This window comes from Otolemur garnettii, unplaced genomic scaffold, assembly GCF_000181295.1.
Source record: "Otolemur garnettii isolate 467f Iridium unplaced genomic scaffold, OtoGar3 scaffold00225, whole genome shotgun sequence".
Lineage (NCBI taxonomy): Eukaryota > Metazoa > Chordata > Mammalia > Primates > Galagidae > Otolemur > Otolemur garnettii.
Window position 1 is genome coordinate 1,711,829 of NW_003852620.1, and position 19,487 is coordinate 1,731,315.

The 19,487-nt window shown below is 45.3% G+C and overlaps 1 protein-coding gene across 2 annotated transcripts; it reads left to right on the top strand.

Moving 5' to 3' along the window:
- Positions 1–9,249: 9,249 nt before the first annotated feature.
- Positions 9,250–17,796, top strand: DCAF11 (DDB1 and CUL4 associated factor 11). 2 transcript variants are annotated; one of them, XM_023508140.1, is made up of 14 exons: positions 9,250–9,725; positions 10,787–10,914; positions 11,431–11,558; positions 11,818–11,882; positions 12,196–12,296; positions 12,531–12,677; positions 12,877–12,931; positions 13,459–13,527; positions 13,869–13,926; positions 14,608–14,793; positions 15,242–15,395; positions 15,825–15,977; positions 16,745–16,851; positions 16,944–17,796. In XM_023508140.1, the coding sequence occupies exons 1-14, from the start codon at positions 9,571–9,573 to the stop codon at positions 17,076–17,078; spliced, it is 1,641 nt and encodes a 546-aa protein (XP_023363908.1). In that variant the 5' UTR covers positions 9,250–9,570; the 3' UTR covers positions 17,079–17,796. The 2 variants fall into 2 exon arrangements, with proteins under 2 accessions (XP_023363908.1, XP_012668263.1); XM_012812809.2 differs by having other exon boundaries at positions 9,250–9,702.
- Positions 17,797–19,487: the final 1,691 nt, after the last annotated feature.

A 19,487-nucleotide genomic window follows, 5' to 3' on the forward strand; every position in this document is an offset into this window, starting at 1 on the left:
CTTCAAGAAGTAACCAATTATGGTGCGGTGCCCATAGCATAGTGGTTACGGCACCAGCCACATACACTGAGGCTGGCAGGTTCGAACCCAACCCAGGCCAGCTAAGCAACAATGACAACTGCAACAGAAAAATAGTTGGGTGTTGTGGCAGGCACCTGTAGTCCTAGCTACTTGGGAGGCTGACGCAAGAGAATCACTTAAGCCCAAGAGTTGGAGGTTGCTGTGAGCTGAGATGCCATGGCACTCTACTCATGGTGACATAGTAAGACTCTGTCTCAGGAAAAAAAGAAGAAGTAAACAATTATTTACACACACACAATTATAAACTCATATATTTAAACATAGTGTTTAGACTGGGCACAGTGGCTCACACCTGTAATCCTCGCACTTAGGAGGCCAAGACCAGTAGATTGCCTGAGCTAACAGGTTCAAGACCAAGCAGAGCCACAGGCTATTTTTCTAACAGTAGCCTGGTGTTGTGGAGGGTGCCTGTAGTCCCAGCTACTTGGGAGGCTGAGGCAAGAGAATCACTTAAGCCCAAGAGTTTGAAATTGCTGTAAGCTGTAATGCCACAGCACTCTACCAAGGGCTACAAAGTGAGACTCTATCTAAAAAATAAATAAATGTTTACTAAATTATCCTTAATAGTGTTCATATTGTTCCATCTTTGTCCATGGGAGCTAGGCCAAAAAGAGCTGAGTCCTTTTGACCTAAGAGTTATTGCTTGCTTCCTCACTATCGGTATGATAAGTTATTCCATGTTCATCTTATTCTTTTTTTTTTTTTTTTTGCAGTTTTGGCCAGAACCTGGCTTGAACCCACCACCTCCAGTATATAGGGCCGGCGCCCTACTCCTTGAGCTATATGCGCCATCCTTCATCTTGTCCATTCTTTTGCCCCAAACCTGGCATCAGTCATTTCTCCAAGAAGCTTTGATTTCTTTCAGTATTTTAAGAACATAATCTGGGTGCTAGGAGTATTCATTGAGACTGGAAAAGGTTATTTTTCTAGACCTTTTTTTTTTGAGATAGTCTCACTTTGTTGCCATTGGTAGAATGCTGTGGCATCATAACTCACAGCAACCTCAAACTCTTGGCCTCAAGTGATCCTCTTACCTCAGCCTCCCAAGTAGCTGGGACTCCAGACACCTGACAAAACACCTGGCTTTTTTAGAAACAGGGTCTCACTCTGGCTCAGGCTGGTTTCAAACTCCTGAACTCAAGCAATCCTCCTGCCTCAGCCTCCCAGTGTGCTAGGATTACAGTCATGAGCCACAGGGCCCAGCCCTGTGTCTAGACCTTTTTGATGGATAGAGGAGTAAGATAAAACCTCATGAGTTCATACTATGTTTTATTAAAAGTCAGGGCTAGGGCAGCGCCTGTGGCTCAAAGGAGTAGGGCACCGGCCCCATATACCAGAGGTGGTGGGTTCAAACCCAGCCCTGGCCAAAAACTGCAAAAAATAAATAAATAAAATAAAAAAATAAATAAAATCAGGGCTAAAGGGCTTTTACTTCTCCTATATTATCTCTATAGCTCTCACTCTCCACACACAAAAAGATCTCAGTGTTTTTTTCCTTGCCTTCATCCTCTCAAAAATCTAGTTTTTAAGGACACAAGACCTGATTATTGTGAGTATATATTAGTATAATCACTCAATTGCTTTCTAGTCAACACATTTTAAGTCCCTACATACATGAGTACACTCCTCCCCTTCCATCTGCCACAGAAGACAATATAGAAACAGGTATGGGCATCAATGGCTTCAGATGGCTGAACTGTCCCAGGAGCACCAGGCTGGGAGCTGGGGTGGGAGAGAGGCAGAAAGGGTTAGCTAGAGAATGAAAACCGCTTTCCTTCTCCTTCTCGCCAGCCCAGCCCGCCCTCTAGTGGAGATGCTAAAGAGCAGGAAACAGGCCAAGGCAGATCAGACAGGAAGTCAACTAGTTGACATTTATTTAGCAATTACCAGTAATGGTCCTAAAATGGTGCTTAAGGTAGAAAACCTCTCTGTAGCTTTAAGTGACTTTAAGTACAGCTTGGGAGAGGGGAGACCGCCCAAATGAAAAGCATACAAACTGTAACCAAGCAACATGCCAAATTTCAAAATCAAGAGAGGAAAGGCCAAATGAGTGTATCAAAACGACAACTATATTTTTTAAATGCCATTTTATTTCTTTCATTAGAACATATAGTATACCCCAAGATATAAATGCTCACACTTCAAAAAACATTACAGGTTGCAAGTGACATAATCAGGTACATAGGTTTAAACATAAAGTTCATCAGTGGATCTAGTTTATGAATGTTATTGCTACAGCCCAGGAAGGTTCATCTTTCCGCTGTCCAAAAGAAAGCCAATGTCCAGAGAAAGCAGGATTGAGCAGACAGAGTTTGTTCTATATAGAAATAAGAGGGGAGATGGGAGAAATTTCTCAAATCCGCCTCCCTGAGAATTGGGGAGACAGGGATTTTAAAGACAGTTTGGTGGGCATAGGATTAGGCCACCAGGATCTGCTAATTGGCTGGCTTTAGGGCAGAATCATCAGTCCTTTGATTTGTCTACTGTCTATGTGGTCAATAACTGGAATGCAGGACTTCTCAAGCCCAGTTGAGACAGTTTCTTTGGTCTGGATGGGTCTGTTACTAAAATATAGGACCTGGAAGATATCTCAAAAACTACTCCTGCCTGGCACTGTGGGTCACACCTGTAATCCCAGCACTTGGGGAGGCTGAAGCAGGTGGATTACTTGAATTCACAAGTTCAAAACCAGCCTAAGCAAGAGTGAGACCCTTTCTCTAAAAAATATCCAGGTGTTGTGGTGGGCACCTGTAGTCCCAGCTACTTGGGAGGCTGAGGCAAAAGGATTGCTTGAACTCATGAGTTTGAGGATGCTGTGAGCTATGATGCCATGGCACTCTTCCCAGGGTGACCAAGTGAGATGCAGTCTCAAAAAATAAAAATAATAATAATAAAAAACCTACTCCAAGGTAAAGCAGCAAAGGGAACAGTTATTATCAAGCAAATGAGGAGACAGTGGCTGATTACTATCATTATTTTAGCTAAGCCTATTCCTTCACAGAGTTCTGGGGCTCTTACTCTAGTTCTGGCCTTGCACCCCTTCATCACTTTATAAGGGCAGATTCACTGTTCTTTAGTATTTGATTTGATGTTAAAGAGGACTCATTTTGGTCATAAAACCTCAAATATTTTTTAACATTTACCATGACTTTTAGATATTTTATTCAATAATGTATATATTCTGTATTACAAAGGCTTGGATTAATAAGATTTTATTCAAGGTTAAACTCAATTTGTAAGGAAGAGAAGAAGAAAGAGATAAACAAAATTTGATTAAGGAGGTAAGTTGAACAGTTTTGTTTTTCTGATCCTCAGGTGCTGGATATGATTATATTAATCTTAATCATTTGTTCATGCCATGTCTTTGTCATTGGTTCATGCAAGGCCCTCTCCATTTATTTCTTGTTAATTGATGTAGTGGTCCTGGATATTTTTATACCTTTTTTATGCAAAACTAAAACCATACTGTTTTTGTTTCACTACATGTCACCAGAAGCACTGAGTACCATTTTTAATAAAAACTTAACAATGTAGCTTGCACAATTTCCTACAGTATAAAGTATAATAGAACCAGAGAAAAAGAGAAGGCTGTATCACACCTGCCTACTCAAGGAATCATGTTTGCAAAGCTGTTCCAGTTTTCAATATCACTGTCATCGCTTTACTTTACTTTCATTTTCATATTGTTAGCTTACATTTGTGAACTATCACAGGCATTGGATGTTGCTGTTTTTCAACAACCACTCTACATTAAGAAGAAATGTACTTTATCAATTTCTCAAGCTATCTTATTCTCTGGTCTTGGCTATGCATATTTTTTATTGTGGTGAAATATATATAATATTTATCATTTTAAACATTTCTATATACAGAATTAAGTGGCATCACATACATACTGTGTTTCCCCCAAAATAAGACCTACCCAAAAATAAGCCCTAGCAGAATTTCTATACATTTGTTAAATATAAGCCCTACCCCAATAATAAGACCTAGTGATGGGCATGGCTATGTAGCGTATCTGCATAGCCACGTCATGCATTTTGGGGCAGAGAGAAGACATCCCCTGAAAATAAGCCCTAGTGTGGGCAGCACCTGTGCTCAAAGGAGTGGGGCGTCGGCCCCGTATGCCAGAGGTGGCAGGTTCAAACCAGGCCTGGTCAAAAACTGCAAAAATAATAATAATAATAAGCCCTAGTGTGTCTTCCTGAGAAAAAATAAATACAAGACAGTGTCTTATTTTTGGAGAAACACGGTATATTCACAACATTATATAAAGAACACCAGTCTCTGTCTTCAAATCTTTTGATTATTCCCACAAATTCTATACCCTTTAGCAAATAAAATAAATAAAAATTAAAAATTCTATACTCAATTAGCAAAATCCCTCACTTCTCTTATTCCCAGCCCTTGGTAATTTGTATCAAAAATTCTGTCTCTATGAACTTGCTTTTTCTAGGTATCTCCTATAAGTGGAATCATAATATTTTCCTTTGGTGTCTGGCTTATTTCAATAAGCATAATGTTTTCAGTGTCAAACCAAGTTATATTATATATCAAAATGGCATTCCTTTTTATGGCTGAACCATGTACCATTTAGGGATATCCAACCTTTTTTCTTCTCTGCTGAATATTAGAAGAAGAGTGTCTTGGGCCATACTTTAAATACAGAAACACTAATGAAAGCTGATAAGCAAAAACAAAAAAGTCTGTGCATAATTTCTGTGATATCTAACACCATAGATAAGCAAAACAATCTTCAAATAACTCACATGCAACCCATAGATCGCAGGTTGGATACCCCTATAAGACCACTGTATTTTCCCATCTTTTGGCTCTTGTAAACAGTGATGCTATGAATACTGGTGTACAAATAAATAAGTCTCTGTTTTCCATTAAAAAAAATATAAGATGGCTCAGTGACCGTAGCACAGTGGTCATGACACCGGCCACATGCACTGAGGCTGGTGGGTTCAAACCCAGCCCAGGCCAGCTAAACAACAACAACAGCAAGAAAAAAATAGCCAGGCATTGTGGTAGGCACCTGTCGTCTCAGCTACTTGGGAGGCTGAGGCAAGAGAATCGCTTAAACCTAAGAATTTGAGGTTGCTGTGAGCTGTGACACCACAGCACTCTACCAAGGGTGACATAGTGAGACTGTCTCAAAAAAAAAATATATATATATATATATATATTAAAAACTACAACATCTGGTATCTCTGTATTATACTAAATGGACCATAATCTATTTTTTATTTTTTGTATTATAATAGACATTTATTTAAAGTAATACACCTGCAGATGAAATAATTCTTAAATTCTAGTTTAAAGTCTAACCATCTTCATAAAAATACTTTGAGGAGGGTGGCACCTGTGGCTCAGAGGGTAGGGCGCCAGTGTCATATACGGAAGGTGGTGGGTTCAAACCCAGCACTGGCCAAACTGAAACAAAAAAATAGCCAGGGGTTGTGGTGGACGCCTGTAGTCCCAGCTATTTGGGAGGCTGAGGCAAGAGAATCGCCTAAGTCCAGGAGTTGTAGGTTACTGTGAGCTGTGTGACGCTCAAGGTAGATTTATCCTCTTCATATTTATCCCTTTCATATTTTGTCCACTGTTCTTTGGGCAAGATCTGCTGTCTTTGCCTCACGGTCAGGTCTAGTGCTCTCTTAATGCAAAATATCCTATCATTATAAAGGTTCTCAGGAAGCCTTCTTATGGCTTCTTTCACATCTTCATCCTCATATATTGTATCATCTCGAGTTAACCCAAGCTTATTGAATCCTGCAGCACTATAATACCATTTTCAAATACCATCTGGCCACTGCCCTGATGCTGCAACAGCCAGCCTACCAACTGTTTTGACCCAAGATCGTAATCTATTTAACCAATCTTGTATTACAGGATATTTGGATTTATTTTGTTTCCAGTGTTCTGCTATTATTAATAATCACTATGTAGGAGGGATGCAGTGGCTCACACCTATAATCCTAGCACTCTGGGAGGCAGGTGGATTGTTTGAGTTCAGGAGGTAGAGACCAGCCTGAACAAGTGTGAGACCCCATCTCTACTAAAAATAGAAAAGCTAGCCAGGCATTGTAGTAGGCACCTGTAGTCAGTCCCAGCTACTTGGGAGGCTGAGGCAAAAGAATTGCTTGAGCCCAAGAGTTTGAAGTTGCTGTGAGCTAAGATGATGTCATGGCACTCTACCCAGGGTGACAGAATGAGACTCTGTCTGAAAAAAATAAGTAAATAAAAATAATTTCTATATAGAATATAAATCATTATGTAGGTCCAGGCTAGATTCCTGGAAGTGTTATCACTAGGTCACAATGCAAGGCTGTGAGGAAGGGAGATTAGTAGATAGCTTCCCTCAGATAAGAAATTCTTCTGGGGAGATGTAGAGGTAAAAATAAGCAAAGCATTTATGTGCGTATTTGTTTGGCAGAAGTATAAGAAAATGAGTTTGCTGAAAAACAGACAACCAGGTGTGGAAATCTGTATTTGAATCAAGGAGCAATAGTGAGCCACTTGTGGATTCTTAGGCACTAAATCTGGTTAAGAGGAGGATCATTCAGCAGATCAACTGGTGGTGAAGCATGAAGTAATGAAAGTTTGATATGAGGTAAGGAATGTGAAAATAACCTAGGGAGAATATAAATTTGGGGGGCCAAGGCAGGAGGATTGCTTGAGGCCAGGAATTCAAGATCAGCCTGGGCAAGACAGTGAGAGCCCATCTCTAAAAAAAAGTTAGCTGGGTGTGATGGTGTCCACCTATTTACTTGGGAGGCTGAGGCGGGATCACCTGAGCCCAGGAGTTGAAGATTACAGTAAGCTATGATTGTGCCAAGGCTCTATCCTGGCAACAGAGCAAGATCCTGTCTCTAAAATAAAGGGAAAAAACCCTCAAATAATCAGCTATAGGACTTTAATTAAATTTAATCATTAAAAAAATGATTCCAGATATATCCAGCTGGATGACCAAAAACCACAGAACCTTAAAGTCTGAATAAATTTTAAAGCAATAGGGGATGGGTAACCAGCAGACTACCTACATAATTAGCACAGCCCAGTGCAAAATGAAATGCCAGGAGTTTGCTTAAAAATTACGAATTCTGTAGCTGGGCCCTTTCAGAGTTAAGTGGCATTTCTAGTGACTGAAATAACGTAAAATTTGCCTAGGCGCTTGTTTGTGTGCACGTGTTAACCACTTACTTCCTGCCCAGCACCCCTTGTTCTCATAGTAATAATTAACTGCTGATGTACTGTTTCTTTGTCAAACAAAAAGAGATAACTCCAGGGTCAGAAGGACAATCTATGAGTTTGTTTTGCAGAAGGAAAAAAATACCCTCAAAAAAAAAAGTTGGGACTAGCTGCTGACACCCAGAGTCCGATTACTCAAACTATTTTCTGAGACTGAAAACAACAGACTTTTTCCTCTTTGGTTCCCTAAAACTCACCCTCTCTTACTACCTAGCTGCACAAAAGCTCCCAGCTTCATTCTTTTGTTAACACGTACGTAAGAGATTTTGCTTTTCCATTTTCTCTCTTCGGCCAAATCAAATGAACCTTTCTCTGTCTCCAAACATCTATGTCACAGTATCTTGCTTTGGCTTCACGAGCTCGTATTTGTGGGTCTACAATTCCAAGACGGTGACAAAAGCACAAAGCCCAATGACAGGCTCTGATATAGTAGTTTAAAGACACCCAAAGGGCTGTCCACACCCTCGCCAGCGCTAGGCCAATGAGCTCCAGGGGGCCCCCAAGGGAACTAAGGACCTTCGCTCTCTTTCTGCCCTCAAGGGGGGTAAGTGAAGCTCGCAGCCTTTCTGAGGGAGTGTACACTGCGGGGCTGAAGTTCAGCTCGGACTCAGGGTCTTTGAGCCCGGCACAGCGGGGTCATCAGACCCACAAACCCCGCCACCCAGCCTGGACGAGAATCCCGAAACGTGGCAAGTCTCGGCCTTGGACTCCGCTAGTTACTCATAAATCCGCACCCGGCAGGAGGCGGCGCGCGTACACCCTACCCTCACCACCCGGGGCAGACCGACACCCAGAGGGTAGCGCGCCTAGGGAAGGTCTGCAAATCCCGGACGGGCAAGGGAGCGTCTGATGGAACAGGAAAAGCTCACGGCAGACACACATATTAGGGAACGTCCGCAAAGTATCCAGAGATAGTAAGACGATGTTTAGAAAGGGCCGACCCCACACGAACTAGGCTTCTAAAGCTAAACCTAGAAATGAAGGTTTGGAGGTCTGTCTCTATCGGTAACACTAGGCACCCCTTAGGGCAGGAAAGACTGGAGATGTAGCCAGCGAAAAGAGGACAGGTCTAGCCGGGAGGGACGGGAAGAGGTGTTGGTGGGGGGGTGGGGAACGGGCCCTTGGGCACTGTCTGAAAAGGACGATGCCAACTGAGCTTTAGGGACCGACCGTAAATTACGTCCTTTGCTAAAATACCTCTCAGTAGCGAACCACCGACCGTCTCCTAGGTCAGCCCCGCCTCCCAGCTATTAAGTGTAGTTACTTGTCTCTGATCCCGGAAGCTGCCAGTCCCCTTTTACTATTCCCCACCTAGAGTGAACGGCCCTCAAAGGGTGCGCACTTTCTCCCGCCCACCTATCAATCACGGTGCGCCGCCGTCCAGTTGGCTGGCGGGTCGGCAGCGTCGGGTGACGTCTACAGCCCGCCGGCCTGGAAGCCGGGAAGTGCGTGACGAAAGAGGCGCGTGACGGAGGAGCGGTTGGCTGACGCTGTGGCGGCAGTCAGTGTAAACAAGGCCTCGCGCTGCTGAGGGCCTTGCTACCGCTTCTAGCTGGTGGGTGGTCTCGCGTGGGGCGGTAACTGCCGGCTCCACTGGGAGGTGCTTCTTGGCTTCCTCTCCCTCTTTGCGTACACACCCCCAGCACACCACGTGGGCGTGAGGCAAAGAAGGAGGGGGAGTTAGGCCGAATTCTAACTTCATTGGCTGTACCTGCTGCCGTCTTTCCAAAAGGAGCTCTCTGATTGGTCGATATGGTGTTGTGGGGGTGCTTTGAGTCCTAAAGCTTATGATTGGCTAGGTGAGATAAGCTAATGAAGCGCTTTCTTCCGCTAGGGGTTTTGATTGGTCAACCAAAAAGATTACCTGGGAGTCCAGCACCTCCCCACACCTCTCCCGCTTCCCTGCCCAGGGACTTTGATTAGGTGAGTTTTGGGTAGAACCTGAGAAATTGCACTTAGACGGATTCTCATTGGTGAGCTAGGGTAGCGCCCTAGGCTTCACTCTGCTTTCTTTGCTTCACAGGATTGGGGAAGGTTTGTGTTTCCAACGTCTTGGGAGTTGTCATAGGTTAAAGAAAAGGGATCTCGGTCCCTAGGAAGGGCAACCCTCCTAGAGCTACTGTCCCATTTCAGGAGACCCCGGTATTCCTAGAGCAGGCTTTACTTTCACCAAACCCAAGGAGGTAACAGGAGGAGCCACTGCACAGGACCTAAGGATGCTGTGACCAGAAGATGGGATCACGGAATAGCAGCAGCGCAGGATCCGGGTCTGGAGACCCCTCCGAGGGCTTGTCCCGAAGAGGGGCTGGCCTGCGACGGAGTGAAGAAGAGGAAGAGGAGGATGAAGATGTGGATCTGGCCCAGGTACTGGCCTATCTCCTCCGCAGGTAACTTATTCTCTGGTGTGACTCCACCAGATGACATTACGGTCCCTTGATCCCAACTCCGGGCAGAAAAATTAGAGGATAGGCAATGGGATCAGCCCAGGACAGCTGTTCTGTTTGAACAGAACAGTTTCTTCCTACTGAGCACCCATGGCACTCAGCTCCATATCCAGTAAATCTTCTTGCCTAGGGAGGGTCTCCAAGAGGACCCACTCTTGTATTCAGGAGGAACTGTTCAGGTGAGCCTTTCTAGCTATGACTACACAAATGTAATATATTTTCCAAGTAAGTTTTAAAAGAGGGAGCTGGAGGTAGTAATGTGAGGGGGTGAGGAGTAGGGGCAAGGGGGTGTTGAACTTCAGTAAAGCTACTGACATGTGATAGGAGGCCATGTTGATTTACTTGAAAAACAAGTCTAAATTAACCCAACTCTAACCTGTTTTTGAGGAAAGAATGCCCTGAAGGGAGTGACCACCAGAAATTGGCTGGAAAAGGGTGAAGCAGGCTTTGTTTCTTTGCTTATGGCTCCTGGGAAAGAAGAGCTTGGGGATCCTTTCAGAATATTGTGGTTTGGTTTTGATGGGTTTTTTTGAAGAGACAAGGTCTCAGTGTGTTGCCCAGACTGGAGTACAGTGGCTACTCACAGGTGCAGTCATGGCACACTACTGCCTCAGACTCCTGGGCTCAAGGGATCCTCTTGCCTCAGCTTCCTGAATAGCTGGGACTATAGGTGTGTGCTGTTGTACTGCCTGTAGTGAATGTTATATTCTATGCTAGACTCAGGCAGAGGCTCACAAGAGAGTGCTGGCAGAATTTATAGCTCTCTGAGAAGTCAACCTTAGTAGGTTGACCCCAATATGTCGGGGTTCACTACTCTTACTCTAAGAATAAGGGTCAGTTTCCTACTGTGTCCTATAGGAGACTGAAAATAACAGCCAAGGTCTAATCAGCTTCAAACCTCAACATGAGGCCCAAGTGGTCTAAGAGCTAGAAAGTTATTACTCTGAATTTGGTTGGTCTGGGAAAGGGGTCCCCTCCTTTATAATATGGGGGTCTCTTTACAGAGGCCAAGTGAGGTTGGTACAGGGAGGAGGTGCAGCAAATTTACAACTCATCCAGGCCCTCTCGGACTCGGAAGAAGAGCATGACAGTGCTTGGGATGGTCGTCTTGGGGATCGATACAACCCACCTGGTAAGAGAAAGGCAAATCAAGACCCTAACATTTGGCTGTGTGATGTGACTCACACCTGTAATCCTAGCACTCTGGGATTGCCTGAGCTCAGGAGTTTAAGAACAGCCCGAGCAAGAGTGTGACTCCATCTCTAAACATAGCCAGGCGTTGTGGTAGGTGCCTGTAGTGCCAGCTACTTGGAAGGCTGAGTCAAGAGAATCACTTGAACCCAAGAATTTGAGGTTGCTGTGAGCTAAGATGCCACAGCACTCTACCCAGGGTGACCAAGTGAGACTGTCTCAAGAAAAAAAAAAAAAAAAAGACCCTAATGTTGGGAGACTTTCAATAGAAAACCTTTATTTTATTTTGGTGAAGAATGGTAGGTTAAATTGAAAGATGAGCTAACTTAGGGGATGAGGGTGTCCTTGTACCTCCAATATATTCAGCCATTGAGTGGGCTTGGCTCAGTTAGTTCCTCTAACTGTCCTCTGAGGCTAGAAGACCCAGGATGAAACTTCTGTCCACTTCTACTCACAGTGGACACAACCCCTGACACCCGGGAGCTGGAATGCAATGACATCAAGACACAAGTGGAGTTGGCCACAGGGCAGCTGGGGCTTAGGCGGGTAGCCCAGGAGCACAGCTTTCCTCGAATGTTGCACCAGGTAGGCCTCTCCAGCTTCGGCCAGCCTGGCAGCAGCCTGACCAAGGCAGCCAGAAGCTCTTCCAGCCCCAAAGGAAAAGGAAGTAAACTTTCAAGGAAGCCTCGAGTACTAGGGCTGGAAAGTTAGCCAGCCTACATCAGAGGTCTGTGTGTGGTGTCCATTTCTGGAGCAAGAGCGATATCTTTCGAGGAGGGGGCTTGATGTCACTATAGTGGCCCTCTGTTTATGCTAGCAATATTCCCCAATCCCTTCCATTTAGAGAGAACGGGGCCTCTGCCACCAGGGAAGCTTCTCCCTCGGAGAACAGTCTCGAGTGATGTCTCAGTGAGTATGGGGCTTGGTGGAGAGACTTTAAGGGCCAAATAGGTCTTAACTACTAAACTTTGAAGGGGTAGGTATTAAAGGAGCCTCAGAGACACTAATGTTAGGTTAAATGGGGTTGAAATTTTGAGAGTATTCAAAGTGGAAAAGTATAGAAATTTAGAGGATGGTAGAATAGATGAAAAACAAGGAATTATACACAAAGCCAAAAGGAAAGACTCCCTGTACTGACATTTCAGCCCTGTTAGGATTCTGCTAATTGGGACACTCCTCATCCTGAGTTCCTATTACCCTCATTTTCCTTCTGCTTCTTTAGCTTCTTGCCCAATGATCTGGGCTTCATTGATACCTACTCCCAGAAGGCTTTCTGTGGCATCTACAGCAAAGATGGTCAAATCTTCATGTCTGCTTGCCAAGGTACCAAATCCTGCTCATATAAACTGCCTTTGCCTGGAACAAGGAAAGTTTCCCTTTGCTGAAGCTAGAAATACCTACACCTGGGGAGCTCAGATCTGTCTCAGGGCTATTTAGCCAGAACATGATGCCTATGATGAAAAGGCAGAATCCACAAATGCACTGCATGAGAGAGGTATGATCTAGAAGGATACAAAGGTAGTGTTCCATAATTCTGTCTGATCCCTACTTATACAGACCAGACAATCCGATTGTATGACTGCCGGTATGGCCGCTTCCATAAATTCAAGAGCATTAAGGCCCGGGATGTAGGCTGGAGTGTCCTGGATGTGGCCTTTACCCCTGATGGGAACCACTTCCTCTACTCCAGCTGGTCTGATTACAGTGAGTATACACCAGATTTCTGTTCTCTAGCCTGGAACCAGAGGTCTCCATGTGCCTGCCTCCTCTGAGCCAGGACTCCAGACTTTGTCCTGGGAAAATCACTGCCAAGGTGTTCTAACATCCTTGTCTGCTCTGTCCTCTAGCTTCACTTCACTCTCCTTTGCCCATCCCTGAAAGTTTCTTATTTCTCTTCTTTTAGTTCATATCTGCAGTATCTACGGGGAGGGAGACACACACACTGCCCTGGACCTAAGGTACTATCTTCCTTTTCTGATCAGATCATCAGAAACTTCTCAGGGAAAGCTCTGCAGGAGCAAACCTCTTGGGCTGGAAGTCTTGCTTAGAGGAGAAGTATACTGCTGGCAAGTTTCTCTATGTGGATTCCTGGGATGGAATCACCCATCCTCTCAGCCAGAGGACAAGGGTAAAATTGACACTACAGGATTATTTCTGGGTTCTCACTGAAGTGACCCACATTCTGGCACATGTTAGCAGGACCTCTTTTTCCCTAAGAATGTGCCTTCCCATCCTCATCAGAGTTTATGGTAGATTAACAAATGTTAACAGAAAGGGATTGCCTGTTAGCAGGATTTCTCAGCAGGACTCCCTAAAGCGTATATAATGTCTGTCTTTTCAGTCCTGGCTCTAGCACCTCCTTATGCCCTCCCTTTCAGGGCCAGGGATGGCTGCCTCTATGTCTTGGACTGAAAGCAGAACCAGTATACTCTTCAGGTACTGCTCATGAGACTTAGACCTTAACCTCCTACTCTGTTTTGTTCAGGCCGGATGAGCGTCGCTTTGCTGTCTTCTCCATTGCTGTCTCCTCAGATGGACGAGAAATTCTAGGAGGGTGAGTATTTATGGGGTTATTTCCCTCATTTCATGAATGGGGGTCCCTCAGAAATCAACTCTGCTGGTACAGCGACTATACAGGCAGCTGTGGGAAACAACTAGCCCTTCTCTAAGGTTAAGCTTTACAAGTTGGCTTCACCTCTTGCTCTCCATTTCCCCAGCACAAGATGGGAGGTCTTAAGCCTCCTTGAAATCACAACCAACTCCTGCTACACTTCTTATGTAAGAGCAACAAGGCATTACTCCTTAGCAGGACTTTTTAGTGGGACTCCCTACAGCTTATTTAATGTCGGTTTTTTCAATCCTGGCTCCAGCATCTCTTTATCCCCTCCCTTTCAGGGCCAATGATGGCTGCCTATATGTCTTTGACCGAGAACAGAACCGGCGCACCCTTCAGGTACTGCTCATGAGACTTAGAGCTTTTTGCCTCTTGGTTTTTGGCCTATGATAAGACCTGGAAAGTGGCTCAGCGCCTGTGGCTCAAGCGGTTAGGGCGCCAGCCACATACACCTAAGGTGGCGGGTTCGAATCCCTAGCCCGGGCCCGCCAAACAACAATGATGGCTGCCACCAAAAAATGGCCAGGCGTTGTGGCGGGTGCCTGTAGGCCCAGCTACTTGGGAGGCTGAGGCAGGAGACTTGCTTGAGCCCAGGAGTTGGAGGTTGCTGTGAGCTTGATGCCATGGCACTCTACCCAGGGGGATAGCTTGAGGCTCCGTCCCAAAAAAAAAAAAAAGACCTGGAAAGAGGGCTGGGTGCAGTAGCTCAAGCCTGTAATCCTAGCACTCTGGGAGGCTGAAGCAGGAGGATCCCTTGAGCTCAGGAGTTTTTGAGGCCAGCCTGAGCAAGAGCAAGACCCCATCTCTACAGAAAAATAGAAAAATTAACCGGGCTTTGTGGTGGGCACGTGTAGTCCCAGCTACTTGGGAGGCTGAGTCAGGAAGATCACTTAAACTTAGGAGTTTGAGGTTGCTGTGAGTTAGGCTGACACCCTGGTGTTGTAGTCTGGGCAACAGAGTGAGACTCTATCTCAAAAAAAAAAAAAAGACCTCAAGTATCCTGGTCTTCTTATTTCCTAGATTGAGTCCCATGAGGATGACGTGAATGCAGTGGCCTTTGCTGATATAAGCTCCCAAATCCTGTTCTCTGGGGGTGATGATGCCATCTGCAAAGTATGGGATCGACGTACCATGCGAGAAGATGACCCCAAGCCTGTGGGTGGACTGGCTGGACACCAGGATGGCATCACCTTCATTGATAGCAAGGTGGGCAGGGTGGTAGGACTGCACAGTTAGGCTACTGGGGCTCTGGTTGTTCAGGAGGGCATGAAAGTGGACTGATGTGGGAACTTGACAAGCTCATTATTAGCCAGAGTTTGTAAGAGCTCAAGTTTAGAGGAGCTTAAGCCAAGAGACTTGGATTCCATCTGTACCCACTACTCCTCAAGGAGTGCGGAAGGGCTTTCTGTATAAGAAAAGTAGAAGATTTTTTAATCCAAGATAGAATAGGAAATCCTGCCAGGGCATTTGGCTAAGAAAGGAAAAAACCTAGCCAGGTGTTAGCATCTGAGGCAAAACATCGAAGTAATCTCAAGTGGCAAGTAGTCAGAGAACTGGACTTCTTTTTCTCAACTTGAGAGTGGCCACTAGACTGATAGGCAGGCACTGACATGTGTAACCTCTGATGCGTCAATATCCATTTTTGGATTCACAGGGTGATGCACGATATCTCATCTCCAACTCCAAAGATCAAACTATCAAGCTCTGGGATATACGACGCTTTTCCAGCCGGGAAGGCATGGAAGCCTCACGCCAGGCTGCCACACAGCAAAACTGGGACTATCGCTGGCAGCAAGTGCCCAAAAAAGGTGAGAGTGGAAGTAGAACTGAGTACTAAAGAGTTAAGATTCAAGGGTGGTAACTGAAGTACTTAAGCACTGGTAGGGCCTGGTGGGCACAGTGAATTTGTCTATAGCCCTACAGTCCTAGAGCCCTCCCCCACAACCCCCTTTACCAGGCATTAACTCTTTATTTACTGAACCACAAGGATGGTCATGAGTTCCTAGGTTGGGGCCTGGGAGTTACTCAGAATCAACCAATGCAAAAGCATTTCAGTGTCATGATAAGTAGCAGGGTCATATTGGTGACTGTCAACTTTTAGGTGGGGAAAGAGACACCAGCTGAAGGGCTGGGAAAAGCAATTGTCGCTGAACATCAATCTTTGCTAAGGGCAGGTAGTTCAAGGCAATTCAGAAGTAGACTCCCTAACCTAGAGCTCTTCTTGCTTCCCTATCCAGCTTGGCGGAAGCTGAAGCTCCCAGGGGACAGCTCCTTGATGACCTACCGGGGCCATGGGGTGCTGCATACCCTTATCCGCTGCCGATTCTCCCCTGCCCACAGCACTGGCCAGCAGTTCATCTACAGTGGCTGCTCCACTGGCAAAGTGGTTGGTAAGGATTGTGTCAGAACAAGGGCCATGCGAAAGGCAAGGGTGTTTCTGTGGCATTTCACCTATAAACCACCAGTGACCACCTTAAAAAACCCAATCACAACAAGTAAAATTTAATTTGGTTTGAAATAGGGGAGGTTTAAATAGAGAAATAGAAAGCATTCTATTCATCATTTTAAATTAAGAAAAGGAACATAGAATTCTAGTCAGTAAATATAATAGATTACCAAAAATATAGTCAGTTCTGTTTTTTAGCCTGTCAAGGGAAGAGGTTGCAGATGAAAGGTAGGAGGGAACAGAGACATAAAAATGCCACAAGAAGACAGCCGCATGTAGTAAAGGACATCCAGCCACTGAAGCAGGAGGAATGCACAAAAAGAAACACAAGCTCAGCTACAAAGTTAAGGATCCTAAGGCAGCGCCATGCTTGAGGAGCACTCAGATAGATACCCGTGGCAAAAAAGAGAAAGATGCATCCTGTCTTGGTAAAAGCTTAAAAGCCACTGCTTTTTTTTTTTTAACTGTAAGCCCTGTGAAATTTAGTTAAGGGCCTAAGATAGCTGCATCCCACTAAACCATATCCTCAACCCAAAGTAGGGAAAGGAACAGGGGAAAGAAATAAATAACAGGCCTCTGGTGTGGGCTTTGCTCCCATGAGAAAGTGGGAAGTTGTTTGAGAGGCATGTCACTAGTGCAACTTGGAGAAAAATGAGGGATAGTTTAAAGGCCCTGTGGCAGCCCTTCTCTATTCTGGCCTTTCCTGGACAGTGTATGACCTCCTCAGTGGCCACATTGTGAAGAAGCTAACTAACCACAAGGCCTGTGTGCGTGATGTCAGTTGGCACCCTTTTGAAGAGAAGATTGTCAGCAGCTCGGTGAGGTTGCAAGGGGGAGGCTGGCATGTGTCTGGGGCTTGGATCTGGGAGGGGACAGTACCCGCTGACTACTTGCCACTTTTGTCCTGCAGTGGGACGGGAACCTGCGTTTATGGCAGTACCGCCAGGCCGAGTACTTCCAGGATGACATGCCAGAGTCCGAGGAATGCCCCAATGCCCCAACCCCAATATCCCACACCTCTACAGCCTTTTCCTCACCCCAGTAGATCTGACCTCCAGCCCCACACAGGGTGAACCTCTTGATAAGTGCTCTGCCTCCTCCTCCCTTTCTCCTTTTTGGGGAATGTTTGGAGGAATCACTGGCATTGGATCAAGCAAAACAGAATCCCAGCCTCTGAGTCCCAGCTGAGCCCTGGAAGATCCTCCCCTCGAGGTAGAGTGGTCTCCTTGTGCACTCACACCCATTTGGCTTGGGTTCCTATCTCTGGCCAGGGTCTGGCAGGACTGCCATTATCTGGGGCGTGGCCTCTGCCAGAAAGAGAACTGTCTTGAGTGTTTTTAATCATGTTTGAATATTAGGTGTTTGTTCCTAGAGTAGATGCCTGAGGCCAGGTCTGAACAGACCTGTTAGCCAGGCCCATTGCCCAGGTCTTCATCTTGAAGATTAGACTGGCCAATTAGAGGGCCAGGTGTCCTGGTCTTTCTTCCTGAGGTCTTTAAAGGAGGGCAAGATGAGTAAGGGTATTTACTCAGCACCCTCCTGGAATGGGGATTATGTCTTCTCTCCTGTCTGGGTCTTTGGGGTAGGATGGGCCATGGCATGAGAGGCAGGAATCTCTCTGAGACCCCACACAGGGCAGGTCTTACCTTCCCAGAGGGTTCCGTCATGCTAAAAGGCCACAGTTTTAAGGAAGAAGGTGGAAGTTGGACTCCATCCTCTCACTGATTTGGCTCCCTCAATAAACTTTGTGGGAACCTGGCTCATCATCTGTCTGTCTGTCTTTCGTATCTGAGGTCTTTTATCCTCTCACTTCAAGAAAGCACCATTTCAACAAAGCCTTTGGGTATGATCCTCTAGAAGAAAACACCCTTTTGACACCAAAAGATGAAAGGAAATGCCAAAATTGTTTATTAACTGAGCCTTGCAACAAGTGCCCCATCGTCAACTTGAGAAACTTCCTGGCCATTAAATGTTGAGTCTGCCCAAGACTGCAGAGCCAGAGAGAACCTGGTAGGCGCTGACCCCCAAGCCCCACCCCCGCCACCGCAGGGCACTTCACACTCAGAACTTCATGTCCCAGAAGAGGCCAGTGGTCAGAGGAGAGCTGGGGTTCACACCCAGCTCTGACTAGTGCTTTCCCCAAGACATTTCATGTTCTCTAAGGCACTTTTCACAGCATGGTACACACATCCAGGAGTGTTCACACACTTTCACAGCAATGAGTAAAAGGGAGACCTATTTCACAGAAAAATAGGTAGTTTTAAGAGAATAACTTCTAGATCCTTGCCCCCACCCCTGGTTCCTCATCTTGATCTGCCTAATGTAAACTGTCATGCCAGATCTCCTTTCTCACCTGCCTTTCAGTCCCCCTCTCCCAGTTCACCCCAGAGTTGTACCCATCTCACCCAGAACCTATATTGTCTTTAGTGTACCAATTAAGGGACAACTTCACATTGTTGGTATCCTCAAAGCCTGATTAAATCAAGGCCCCATGGACCATCCATACTTCTTAATAGAGATTTCCAATACAATTTTATGTTATTATCAAAATGTTTGCATTTTTTACAAATAACAGGTTTGTGGCACCCCTGTGCTTAGCAAGACTGTCAGTGCCATTGCCAAATGTTTGTTATGTAGGCACAGCTCAGATATATTGCTAGTTCAGTTTGAAACCACCGTAATAAAGTGAATATCGCAATACGGTGAGTCATTACAAATTTTTTAGTTGCCTAGTGCATATAAAAGCTATGTTTAAATTATGTTGTATAGCCAGGCATGGTGACTTAAGCCTGTAATCCTAGCACTTTGGGGGGGGGGGGTCAAGGTGGGAGGATCACAGGAGGCCAGAAGTTCCAGGCCAGCCTGGGCAACACAGTAAGACTTTGTCCCTAAAAAAGAAAATAATAATTTTTAAAAAGGTATGCTTTTAATCTGTTAGGTGTGCAATAGCACTATGTATACAAAACAATGCACATACCAGAATTTTTAAATACTGTATTGCTAAAAATTCTAATGATCATCAGAGCCTTCAGCACTGTAACTTTTTTGCTTGCCTTGATGTTGGCTGCTGACTAATTGGGTTGGTGGAAGTTGGGGTGGCCATGGTAATTTCTTCAAATAAGAGGATGAAGTTTGCAGCATTGATTGACTTGTCCTTTCACTAAATGCTATTTAATAGCCTTTACCCACAGTACGTCTGTCTTTCAAAATTGGAATCAGTCCTCTCAAATCTGCTGCTGCTTTAACAACTAAGTTTATGTAATATCCTAAATCCCTTTTTGGTCATCTCAACAATGTTCATAGCATCTTCATCTGGAGTAGATTCCATCCCAGAAAACCACTTCCTTTGCTTGTCCATAAGAAACACTTCCTCGGCTCGGCGCCTATAGCTCAACCGGCTAAGGCGCCAGCCATGTACACCTAAGGTGGCGGGTTCGAATCCCCAGCCCGGACC

Bases quoted from the DNA above. Each gene is read 5' to 3' on its own strand.
- DCAF11 (XM_023508140.1), top strand. From the start codon at position 9,571: ATGGGATCACGGAATAGCAGCAGCGCAGGATCCGGGTCTGGAGACCCC. The intron at 13,528-13,868 runs GTGAGTATTTAT...CCTCCCTTTCAG, and splicing joins GGACGAGAAATTCTAGGAGG to GGCCAATGATGGCTGCCTAT. The intron at 13,927-14,607 runs GTACTGCTCATG...CTTATTTCCTAG, and splicing joins AGAACCGGCGCACCCTTCAG to ATTGAGTCCCATGAGGATGA.